At 37.1% G+C, this 12,533-nt stretch overlaps 1 protein-coding gene across 3 annotated transcripts in view; it reads right to left on the bottom strand.

The window, feature by feature from the left end:
• Window positions 1–1,177: 1,177 nt before the first annotated feature.
• Window positions 1,178–12,533, bottom strand: part of SNX24 (sorting nexin 24) — a 92,083-nt gene continuing 80,727 nt past the window's right edge. For all 3 annotated transcript variants that reach the window (XM_058827619.1, XM_058827620.1, XM_058827621.1), the window contains 4 exons: window positions 8,836–8,930; window positions 7,697–7,729; window positions 6,754–6,818; window positions 1,178–2,018 (listed from right to left, as the gene is read on the bottom strand). In XM_058827619.1, the coding sequence (XP_058683602.1) occupies window positions 1,948–2,018; window positions 6,754–6,818; window positions 7,697–7,729; window positions 8,836–8,930 (264 nt within the window). In that variant the 3' untranslated portion in view covers window positions 1,178–1,947. The remainder of the gene's footprint in view (window positions 2,019–6,753; window positions 6,819–7,696; window positions 7,730–8,835; window positions 8,931–12,533) is intronic.

Genomic DNA, 12,533 nt, shown 5'->3' with positions numbered 1-12,533 from the left:
TGGTGCTGCTTCATAAATAACTCTTAAATGGACAACTGGTAGCTTTCAGAGAAAGTCAGTGGAGGGTAACGCTTAAGAGACATCAGTGTTAAGTTCTTACAGAACTCCACAGGGAAGATAAGTGGTTTTTTTTCCCTTTTGAGCTGTTTTAAGACTCAAGACAGAAGAGGCAGTGCCAAGATCTGATGAAGGATTCATCCACCTGTACAGTGGGCAGCACACCACTCCTGTTTGTAGTGACTAACTTCCTGAAGGGCGTCCTGGAGCCCATGTGAGGTATCCAGAGCTGAAGTAATTCAGGGTAAAAGAGGCTGCTGCAGCACAGAGCTTGTGGGTACCTACTGGCATTCCACTGACAAGGAAACAAGAAAAAGCTGTGGGCAGGGATTTAACCCAGGTTCTCCTGTCATTTGCAGTTAGAGGATGCTCCTGCTGGTTCTTCATCCACAGCTCTGGGGCCTCTCCTGAAGGTAAATACTGACACTTCTTTCCAGAGATCTGTGAAAGGATTAGTGTCCTCTGCAAACAAAAGTGGAGGAGAACTTGGCAAGGGCCTCTAAGTTTACCTAGTGCTAGGCAATGAGATTTCCATTTTACCCCAATCACTTTTCTTTCTACTAGCTGTTTAAAGTCAAGTTTTCTGAAAAGCAGCTCTGGGAGCAGGGTGAGCAAGCAGGAGTGAGAATGCCTCAGACTGCCTTGCCCAACCAGCTTTCTGCCAGTAGCTGAAAACTTCCCTGGAGGCTGAGCCTACAGACCTCATAAAGTTATGCTACCTGAACAAGTGCTGCAGTCACAGGCCTACCTTTTTACCAAGTCCTAGCTTTCCACTCTCCTCAAATGGCTTCCAAACACATTTAGTAGTTAGAACAGGCAACCCATGTGTCTCCAGGATCAGACGTATGTTTGTGCCCATCTCTGCCATTGCTACTTTTGTGTAACACTCCTGCTGATGAGCCCCAGTGACCTACTGTGTGTTCCATTACACTGATTTTTGTTCACCAAGACATACAGTTTTGTAAGGCTACCATGTTCAGCTAAGCTAAGAGCCTTAAGTGAGCAGACACAGGTATTTTCTCACACTTCATAGGGAGACATCTGTGAGACCCATTTCAGATGACAAAATCTCAGAAAAATTTCAATATAAAAGCACAGAAAAAGCCACTTAAGTCGTACATTCATGTCCTAGTTATTTATTTTGTAATGTCCAGTAGCACACGTACAAATTTCCAGTTAAATCTGAACATACATATATATGTATCAGTTTTAGTTTGATCATAATCTTAATAATATTCTTGCTTTAGTTTACCACAGAGTTCTATGTTCTGTCATTTATAAAATGTTAATATATGGAATACAGTCAGCAAGTTGATGTGGAGAATAAACAAACACATAGGTTAGATGTGTAAAAGCCACATAAAAGCTCTTGGTAAGTAAAATAATTTCAACTGAAATCTAGAAAATTTCCTCAGAGAGTGCTATGTGTTTCAGAATGTGAAAGCATGTTTCCAATTCTGCACACACTCTCTTCAGCATTTATAATCCATCCAGTGCCAGCAATGGATAATGTGCTGGGAAAAATCCTGGTGCAAAATTGTTTAGTGTTTGCTTTAATAGCAATTATAGAAATAATTAGTAAAACTTTTCTCTTCAAAGGTTAGCATAATACAGTGTATGACTTAGAACATTTAGTGTTAAATAGAGCATGTCAATATATAGAAGGTATAAATAACTTCAATACTGTTGTTTCCATATCTTCGTTTTTTTTTTAAAGCAGCAACTGTAATGACAGTGATTTTATTTAAAAAGACATAATGCTTGAACTTAATCTAAGGTTGTGCCTCTTTCTTCTGAGCGTGTTTTTCACATCACAGAATTTTATTCCTGTTAGCTCTGTTAATCATGACTCAGAGACTTGCTTCAGCTTCTTCTTGCCTTGTACTACTTCTACCTGGGCAGTAAATGAGGATAGAATATTCCATGTAGAATGCCATCTATAACTACGTTTGGAAAGTCATCTGAAAAAAAAAAGGAAAAAAGAGAAGAAACTTACTTTCTTATCTATGTCAGTACAATATAAATGTTTTTTGTGAAACTTAACTAGGTAAGGCCTCATTTACTTTGGGTTACTGCATTACTCAACTGTTTATCCATGTTGGGGATGTGCTATTAGTAGTGCTATTTCAGCACTAAAGCCACTCTAGGGTAGCACTGGGCATTGTATGAATGCGCTGCCAGATTTGTAGCTTATTGATTTAAAGGGATGTTCTAATACTTAATGCTGCTAGGCTCCAGCTCTTTATCTGAATCTTTTCTCACAAGGAAGATGGATTACACTGGCAATTCAGTTTCTAACAAAATCTCAATATACTTGAAGAAATTTCAAGATTACTACTGGGAATACTTCAAAGCTGTTTTTTGTATTGTGGTTTACAGCAGTGTTCAGACTGAGAAGACTTGAGGATGCCTGTACAAAGACGATGATTTGAGGCAAGAAATTTTCAGGTTGTCCAATCAACCTAAAATGTCACATGGTACAAAACGTCATCCTACAGTACTTGAAGGAAAAAATTCCCACTATTTTGTTGTCACAGATGCAGAGGAAACTGCCGGTTAATTCTCATGTTCTATTTGGCATCAAAGAATTGCCTGATAGAACACAGTAATAGATCCATGTACATGGATGTACACTGTTGAATTGAGAAGAGTTTTGAAATGCACCAACATCTGAGATTTTAATGAAGGGTCTATTTAAATCACCAGGCATTAAAACTAAGAATTTCTGATCAATTTTACAACCTTAAAATTATTTGTGTACTAGAAATGGATTTCTTGCTAAGAACAGATTGTTTCTGATGCACAACTTTCCACACTAATCAATCCTTCAACTATCAGCCTACAGGATATTCACAAAGGGGAGATGCAACTTTTATAAAAATCATTAGTACTTGATGAATTAGATCACCTAATGTGGGTGGGAATTAGGGTTTGTCCCTAATTCTTTCACAGAAATAATTTTTGAAGTGAAAATATTGAGCAAAAGTAGATTTGAACCCTATAAAAACAATCCTTATTGTCTTAAATGTGTTATTTCATTGTAATTAATAAAGTGATTAAGAATATTATGGATGTTATGAACAGAGATATTTTAGGATGTTTTCATGAACTGTAACCTCCTCTGTAAACAATATATGCATAATTCTACCCAGCTTCTCATAGTAAGTCATAATTATAAATGACTTGCTAATATTTTGAATCCAGTAATGTTTCCTCAAATCCTGTAAGCTTATCTGTCCCAAATTACCCTGTCAGAATAACCAATATGCAGTTGTCATTAATGTTATCAAAAATACACTTGTAAAGGTGATCTGATGCTTTCCTTCTTGATTAAATGATGCAGTTCCAGAAACCAGGTTTTATTGGTTCTTCTACAACATACAGTATATTTAAGAACACAAGGATTGATTTTCAAAAGGATGCAACCCCACAACATTAGATTTTATATGAGCCTTTTCTGCTTTAAAAAATCAAGCATGTCAATTTAAGTTAAATACAACTAAAGTGTGTATATATATGTAACAAGTATAAACACAACAAAGCACAGTCTTTCAGATCTGTGATATTTGCATGGCTTAAAGAATCATCAGTACAATTTTCAAACAAGTGACAGTAAATCTAAGGTCCCATTCTTTTAGATTCCAAGATATCATCTCCAATTTGAAGCATATTAAGTTTTTCCTTTTTTTTTTTTTTTTTTTTTGAGAACATTTTTTTTTTTTTCTCCCCATACCCTTACACATAAAGTAATGTGCCCTTGGGCACATCGACAGTTATAGATACATCATGAGAAAGGGAATCTGAAAATCAATGAGGTTAGTAACTGTGGATCTTATTTCTGGAAAAATTGTCTTGCAACTCAACAGTGCTTAAAGCCCAGTCACTGGAATAATGGGAAGATTATATTTTATAAAGACAAGTAACAGTGCAGTGACAGGGTAAAAATGTTCTTTGAGCATTATATTCCAGAAATAATTATTTATTTTGTTTAAAACTCACACTATTTCCTATTTATTGAAATACATTAACACAGGCATTCCTGTATCCAGGAAAGACTTCTGATTGAAATTCACCTTTTTCGAAGAAAACATACAACAAATAGTTGTTAATGGACACTTACTTTTCATCACAGGTTAAACAACCATTGCTGTTTCTACATAGGAACCAGAGTCTATCAAAGAACTGATCTAAGAGGGAAAATTTTAGAAAACTCATCTGTATTTTCTCTGTGCTGCAAACTAAAACCAAGAAGAATTAAAGGCAGTGGTAGTTGTGTAAAAACTTCGTTTCTTTCTAACTAGACCTGAGCCAACTAATAGTCTCTACTCAGAACTTGGTTTTCTTCTTCCTTTTCTAAACCACAACTCACATTCTAATTTGTGTTTTAATTCATTAAGTTATAGAATGACTTGCACTGAATTTGATGCTTTAGGGTTTTCAAATACAAAGATATTCACCTGCCATAGAAAATTCTAAATACTGTAGCAATGTAAATGTAAATACATTTTCAAGGCCAGAAAATGCCTTGGCAAAAGCCTGAAATGTCTTTTGTTTCAGATGTCATTAATGAGGCCTACTCAATATTTGAACATGGTACTCATATTAAGGCCTTTTTGCATTAGTTAAAAAAACAGTTACAAAATTCATTGGAAACTTCCCAATGATTTCACAAAAAGGAAGCTTACCCTTACTCAGAGTATACATTATGGGAGGGAGATAAATACTATGACAGAACTGCAGAACCTTGAAGTCTAACAGCAAAATGTTACATATGGGCTGGAAATACTAAACACCATCTAATTTTTTTGGGATAACTGTATATGAAATCCATTTTCTCTCTTCAGAATGGTATGGAGTTACATGTACTTTGTAATTTATACCAGGCTCTTGAGGAATCAAGTATATAGTTAGGAGGAACCTTAAACACTAAGATTAAGACATGCAAAGTGGCTCACTCTAAATATTAGTATAGGCAGCATCTGGACCAAATTTTAAACAGAGGCTACTGTGTGGGTGATTCTTCATTACTGTTGTCAGCTGGGTCAGACATGATCCTGTGCAATGTGCCCCTTCCCTTACCATGCTTTGGTTCATTGAGTCTGTGATTTGCACGGCAGCCTCTCACATTCAGTCTGTGAGATCAGACTAGTGCTAAGGCAAAGTAAAAGCTAAACAACCTTGTAACATGTCTTCTGATGTGGACCTGAATCATACTGGACCTCTGTCTGTGTTTCACTCTAGTTACACATTAGAGTTCAGTAAGACTTCATAGGGTCAGTAGTGTTTGGCCCCACTAGCTAGTGTGGACACTGCCTGCAAGAGAGACTACTTAACCCTTTCAAAATACATGAGTTTGTTCTGATAAACAGCTTGAAAAAACCAACAGAACCACAGAAAGCTGCAGCTGGGAGATGTCTGGAGGTGATCTGGTCCAAATCCCTCTTCAAGCAGGAGTGCCTGCAGGCAGTCATGCAGGACCCTGGCCAGGCAGCTTCCATGTGTCTCCAAAAGTGGAGACCCAACACCACTCTGGGCAACCTGTGCCCAGGCTTGGGACACAGCTCCTTATGTTCTAGTCCTATCACTGGGCAGCACTGAAAAGAGATTGGTTTTGTCTTCCTTATTCCCTCGCCTCAAGTGTTTATAAACATACTGAGAAAGTCTCAAGGAAGTACACTCCATTGTCTAGGAAAAGTAAAAAAGTGTTCTTTCCTAAATTTATTCTTAAAAATTTAACGAATTTCAAGGCAGTGTGAGAATCTGATTTCTACACAGTATTTTGTAAAATGAAACAAAATGCCACATTAAAAAAGTATCTATGTGTCGCTTAGGGAGAAAATTCTCTTCTGAAAGCGTATTACATTTTTCAATAAAATATTTAGTAGAAACAACAAGTTCAAACAAGTAAAATGACAAAGCCGAGAGGAATACACTCTGAAAATGGTACTTTTTTTCCCTGCACACATTTAATTTAAGACAGGGTAAATTCTCTGAATTTTTAATTCAAAAAACTTTTTATATTACAAATGAGAGTTTACAACAATTTCAAGCACTCTTTTGAACCATATAAGTCTAATGTAAATGTCCTGTGAAATACATCACTTACACTTTAAGTACACTTTTTTTTCTCCCATAAAGAGCTCTGGAGGTTACGAATGATAAGAAATAATAATAATAATCCAAATGGAAATACAAACACACTTGCAGTAGATCGACTGTTGTTTAGGGAAAAAGCACTTACAAAGGACTGGGCATTCAAGTTCAAATCCTTCAGGCAAAACAGCCAAAGGGTCAACAAACAAGAAAAGAAAAGAAGAAGTGTTCTTCATCTTTTGATTTGAATTCTCAGTAGATTTGCCTGAGAGAACAACTGCAGGAGAAAATTCTACCCTTTTACAAATCACCCACCCCACTTAGTGTTTTGATGGTTTCTTACACAAGAACTATCGTTTTATTGGCAGGTTATTAGATTTTGGACCAGTGTCATTTGACAGTACTACTACTACTACTACTACTACTACTACTACTACTACTGCTACTACTACTACTACTACTACTACTACTACTACTACTACTATGACTACTACTACTACTACTACTACTACTACTACCAACAACAACAATAACAATAATGTGGTTTATGCAGTGCAGGGTCAGATCAGTAAAGTGCTGTTAACAGATGACAGGTTTGATTACCGTTGGCTTTAGGCAAGACATATGGATCCCTTAGGAACAGCAGCACAGGCTGGTGGGACAGTTTGCTGGAAAGGTCAAGAACAGGGATGTCAGTATCAAGGGACAGCAAACAGACTGTTCTACAAACTAGCTTTGATAAAGTGAAGTGGTTGAGTTGCCAGGAGCCGTGCAGTGAGGTTCCGTACACCAGCGCTGCCCAGAAGGGCAGGCTCCATCTCCTGCAAGCAAAGCTCGCTGCTCCTCAGCCATAGTGAAACCCTCAATGCCAAGCTGGAGTGAAGGGGATGCACTCCAGGAGGAATGGCTTGCAGCTGGCTCTGAGACTTCCTGACTCTATTCTGCTCCCTGGCAGTGGTGTCATGCAGGTTACAAGACCATTTACAGCCAGGCTCCATGCCTATAGGCTCTCAGGCCACCAAGCAGAGTCAAAATGTCACCATGTTCTTACACTCCCCAAACTGGTAGCTGTACCCATTGCCCATGGAGAGAAGTCCTTGGAAGCCCCCCAGGCCTGACTCCTGCCCTCAGCCACAGTACGGGCAGTCTCCCCCAGCCCTCTCCACTCTGCTCTGCACGTATACATTCCAAGTAGTGCAATCACATGCAGATGAAACTCTATCAAACGCATAGGGAAGAACCCAGACCTTTAATTTCATCTCCTAAATCTTCTTGCTACAAAAAATACATTCCCAGATGTATTTCAGAGCTGGCAGTATATTCTGCCAGTTTTGTATGGAATTTCTCAACAGTAGCATAAGGATGTTCAAGCCACACTAAAAATGGATAGATATAGCACAGCTGATGGTAATATTTAACAAACACATCAAATTTTAATGCTAAACTACTTCTAATTTGTTAACTGCAAGGAACAAATGAAGTAAATGCCAATAATTTAAGGAGTTTATTAATTAGGTGCCTTATAAAGAGTAGAAATCAAGCTCACCTTGATTCTTCAGATTCTGTTTCATCAAAAGAGCTGCAAATAAAGTGAGAGGAAGATTTGGTTAAAACAAAATTAATTTTACAGTTAAAACCCCCAAGTCTTTTAAGAATCACCAAAGGAAGGAATTTTCTTCTGGTCAGTGGCCACATAATGCCACAGAAGGAAATACACAGGGAGACTATCATTTTATAACCACCACTACTTGAAAATTACAGCATCCATTTTACTGTAACAGATTAATTTCCATTTACCTATCTGTGAAGTGTTGGGGTATGTCCTCAGTTCCACTGAGGATACTGTCTGATGTCATTAACTGCAAGTGAAAACTACAAGCCTGACACCTTCTGAACCACTCTGGACACTGCCCTGGGCCATAGAGAACTCCAAGTCTAAGATGGCCTCAAAATTATCTTCAGGTAAACTTTCCTTCTCACCACTGCAGATCCAAACAGCCTGTCCCAAAATGGAAAAGGGCCATGTGGCTTTCCGGGGAGAACGGTCTGGTAATGCTTCTGCACTACCAGCCCCATTATCTTTGCTCACATAGCAAAGCTCGCAGCTGCAGATGCTAACAGAGCTTCCAGTTACACTGGTTTAGGTATTTCTGTAGTCGTTACACTCACTGTACCAAGATTTACTTCTGCCACTCTGGTTAGGAACCCTTTCCAGCGGATGGGCCATCAGGTCACTGGGGTAATGTCATCAGAAAGGTGAAAGAACCTCATTATTGAACATACAGAGCAAGATCATAAAATGATCATGGAATTAGCTTCTACTTTGTGCAGATACTATGATCATAAAACACGTGCAAAGGCTTTCTATGCAATTTTAGTGCTTATGAATATCTTACATTTCAGTAGATACTTCACGATCTACAAGAAAGTCATATTTTTATCATCTATGCTCTCCTTTGCTTTCCAAGAATATTACATTAAACTTCCCTTTTGTCTTTGAACATGCTGGATTTATTTTACAACCTTTTGGGGATATATAAACATACTTAACATGAACCTAATGCCCATTTATTTTACAGTGTTAGAGTTGGCAGCAAGACCATTTTAAGTCAATAGAATTGCATCAGCACTGAGTGGATATGGGCCTTTTGCCCTCCATACATTTTTCAGTAAAAGAGAGCTTACCCACAGCTTTCTGCTTTTGGCAAGGTAGGTACATGACGAACATTCAGAAAATCGAGAAAGATCTTAGGGAGCTCTTCATTTTCTAAAATGACTGTCTGTAAAAGAAAAGGCACAATAGAAATCCACATTTAAAAAATATTTTAGATACTGCACAGTTCCACAGCTACTAAAACATTTCTCTCTTGCAATACTTTTTTCCATTTTTTTACACCTATTTTTGAATGCCTATTTGATAGGAAAACCACAGTTCTTGATGAATCACTTAGGAATACATCCAGCTTATTCTACATCAATCTTTTTCACCTGCCATCACTGGTGCCAACCTATATGCTTCTCAAGCAGAGATGTCTGATTCTGGAACTAAGTTATGGCACACTCATTGGTGAATAAAATTCTGTTTATTTAAAATACAAAATAAAATAGCCTCAGCTCAGAGCTGTCATGTTCACCTCACAGAAGACTACCATTTGGCTTATGAGCAGCAGTCGTCTCCACTTTGTGCAGTTTTATTAATGCACCATTTGGTAAATGACAACAAGGGAAACTCCTTGCTTGGCTTGACAGGTCAGTTTACAAGGTACTCCATGTATCTGCACTATGGCTCCAAATGACAAAGTTCTGATCATACCACTGCCGGCCCGACTCACCACGTTCTGCCACAACTGTGATAAAATGGACACATAATGGCCAGACTATGTACACTGGTGTTTTCCTTTGATGAGATGATTTACAGTTTTCGCAAGGCAAAGAAAAACAGTTCATAAATTCAACCAATGTCTCACCTGAAAGATTAACCCCTTATTTCTTTACTGTTCATACTGTCATACATTCTGAAAATGTATAATTCATGAGAAAAAGGAAGCATAAGCTTTCTTAAGGAGATTTCTTCATGAAGGCCTGATCTGAAGTGAATGTGTATATTTTACTGAAATGTTACAGATATTTTACTGGATTTAAAATTAAATTGACTCCTAGAAGCAGAGCTTTCCATGTTCATCCTGTTTACTTTCCCACCCTATGATAGAAGAAATAAATACAGAGAAGAAACAAGTCTGGTGATGGAAAGACACATTACTGTATTCATTTACATTACAGTATCACAAGGGAGACACAATGCTATATAGAGAAAAGAAAGATCACCAAAAAAAAAAGGTTGGAAGAGATATCTAGAAGTCATCTAGATTTCATAGCAGGTTTTACAGCAAATGGTTTGGTTATTTGTGTAAGGAAAACCTGCTTAATGTTAAAATTGCATAAGATGTGCATGGACTTAAAAGCATTTAAAAACAAAGATATTTGAAACCTGGATCTTTTTCATGTTTTATCTGGAAGTCTGAATTCAGAAGCTACACTTTCTCAACAGCTGAGGCCATCACTAAAATGTTTGAAAAAAAAAAAAACAGGGAAAAATGCAGCTTTTAAGGGATGTAACAAACAAGGAGGTCTAAGATGTTGGTAAGTGTTAAGCCTTTCAGTTCACCTCTATATGAAGATGCTGCATTAAAAAAATGCCACTTTGCATTCTGCAAAATCAGCACTCTGCTGATGCAAAATTTATCCCATTCTGCATTCAGGTTATGCATAAAAGAAGGTGTGGAGGTGGATGCATATTCAGAGGGTATGTGACTTGCATAGAAATGTGTATGACTGGCTCAAATAAAATCATTTTGCTAATTATATGCAATGAGGAAGCACAAAAAGTCATAGAAAGATGTTTAAGGGCATCCTTATATGTGCTTATATATATAAGTGCTTATATGCAATTTCAAACTTCATCTTATTCTATTTTGGTTTTTTTTTCCCACAATATTTATCAAGCCAACCCAAGCTCTGCTAATCCTGGCCTGACCAAATGTCTTTCACTGTAAGATGTAAGCAAATACTATCCATTTTAGTGTGTCAAGCCATACAATTTGTTAGCTGTCAATAACTCTGCTTTGGTGATCACAAAACTTGAAAATGTAGAATTTGCATTGCACTGTATTTGTATACTACCTCTGCTGATTGGGAATTTTGTCATTTCCAGAATTTTATGAAGGAAGGAATGACTACATTGACCAAAGGAGGATTTTTCAACTGATGTAATGTAATATGGATTTTTAAGCATTAAAAATAAAAATATGAAGTTTACAAGTTAATTACACTAATGGGGGCAAATTATCTTCTGGCTTGACTTCATTGTCTGTGATTCAACAAAGGGCAAGGACGTAATCTTGCCATTTAAAATACACGGTGGACATCAAAAGGAAAAAAAAAAAGCCCGATAACAACAACAACAACAAAACTAGACCAAAGAAAAGCCAACAAAAAACCCACACAAACCCCAAACCAACCAACCAGCCAATACCAAAACAAAACCCCCACAAGCACAATAGATTAGGTGTGTCTGTCTAAACACATTTCCTAACTCAAGTGGTGACCCAAGGTGGATGTCTAGAAAAAAAAAATCTAACCATTCTCAGCTTCCGATTTAAATAAAAAAAAAAAATACTCTTAAATCAGAAATGTTATTACAATTGTCTTAATTTACCTGAACCAACCCATAACACAATAGGTTTTTTACTTCTGTCTGAAAACTTGTAAGAAATCCATATTTTACAAACCAAAATGATAGGTATGCAGAAAAGGAACCAGCAGGTAAAGTTTCTCAACCACTACCTATAATTTGTGATTTAATATGCTCAACTGCAGCATTTGTTCAAGTGAATATATGATATTGGCTTTTAAGCTTGTTTGCTCAGAAACTGAAAGATAAACATTTTCAAATAAATAAAAAGTCACACTTAGTTTCTTTGTAATGTGAATTTTTATTGCATCCAAATTCTATCAAGATCATAGCAACAAGTTTCACATATATGTCCCCTAGTGCTAAGTACACTGATTTAAGAAAAAAAAACCCAGGATATGTATTTCCTTCCTAAAGTAAATAAAATCCCCTCTTCCCCCAAAATTAAACCAGCTAACACAACCCTAAGGAAGTGATTTGTGAAGTGACTCCAGAAATACATTTTTCAACTCATTGATTTCAGCTGAACTAAAAGTGCCATATTTTCTTAGAAAATTGTAAAGGGTGTTTATCTGTTACTGTCACACTTTAATGAACTGCTCTGTGCTTGAGGAGAAAAACCCACAACACAACACAGCACAAGGGAAAGTCTGATGTTTACATCAGCAGAAATGTCTTTTTCATTGGAAGGGTGCAATTATTATTATGTAAGACAAATCATAAAATCCCCAATTTTTCTACCTTATCAGTTTCATAAAATCATGTTCCCTAAGGATGTCATTGATTAGTTGCACATGTTCTTTCAGTGACATCTGAAATACTTAATTGTCGGCTATCTTTTCTCCTTCAGTAAGTAAAATACAGTCACAAAATTGCAAAGGGACTTGTTCTGCCTTAACCTTAGCTAGATGCCATCATGCAGTGGAAAACAGTGCTAAAATATCACAGGATAATGCTCTCCAACAAGGGAGACATATAAACAGCATAATGATTTCCCATGAGTTTCCTTTTTAGAAAATTGTCACTAAAGCCAGGGTAAATGGTGACATATCTTCACAGAGGACACTGTGAAATCGAACACTGGCATTCTAGTTAGGCCCAAACCTACTCATCAGCCAATTATAACAGTAACTGAACATCTTGCTGAAAACCTGAACAAGACCACTTCGCTAACCTTCAGAGATCATGCCAC

Source organism: Poecile atricapillus, chromosome Z, assembly GCF_030490865.1.
Source record: "Poecile atricapillus isolate bPoeAtr1 chromosome Z, bPoeAtr1.hap1, whole genome shotgun sequence".
NCBI classification, from domain to species: domain Eukaryota; kingdom Metazoa; phylum Chordata; class Aves; order Passeriformes; family Paridae; genus Poecile; species Poecile atricapillus.
The sequence above is the reverse complement of the archived record's forward strand: the minus strand, read 5'-3'. Positions and strand labels throughout refer to the sequence as shown.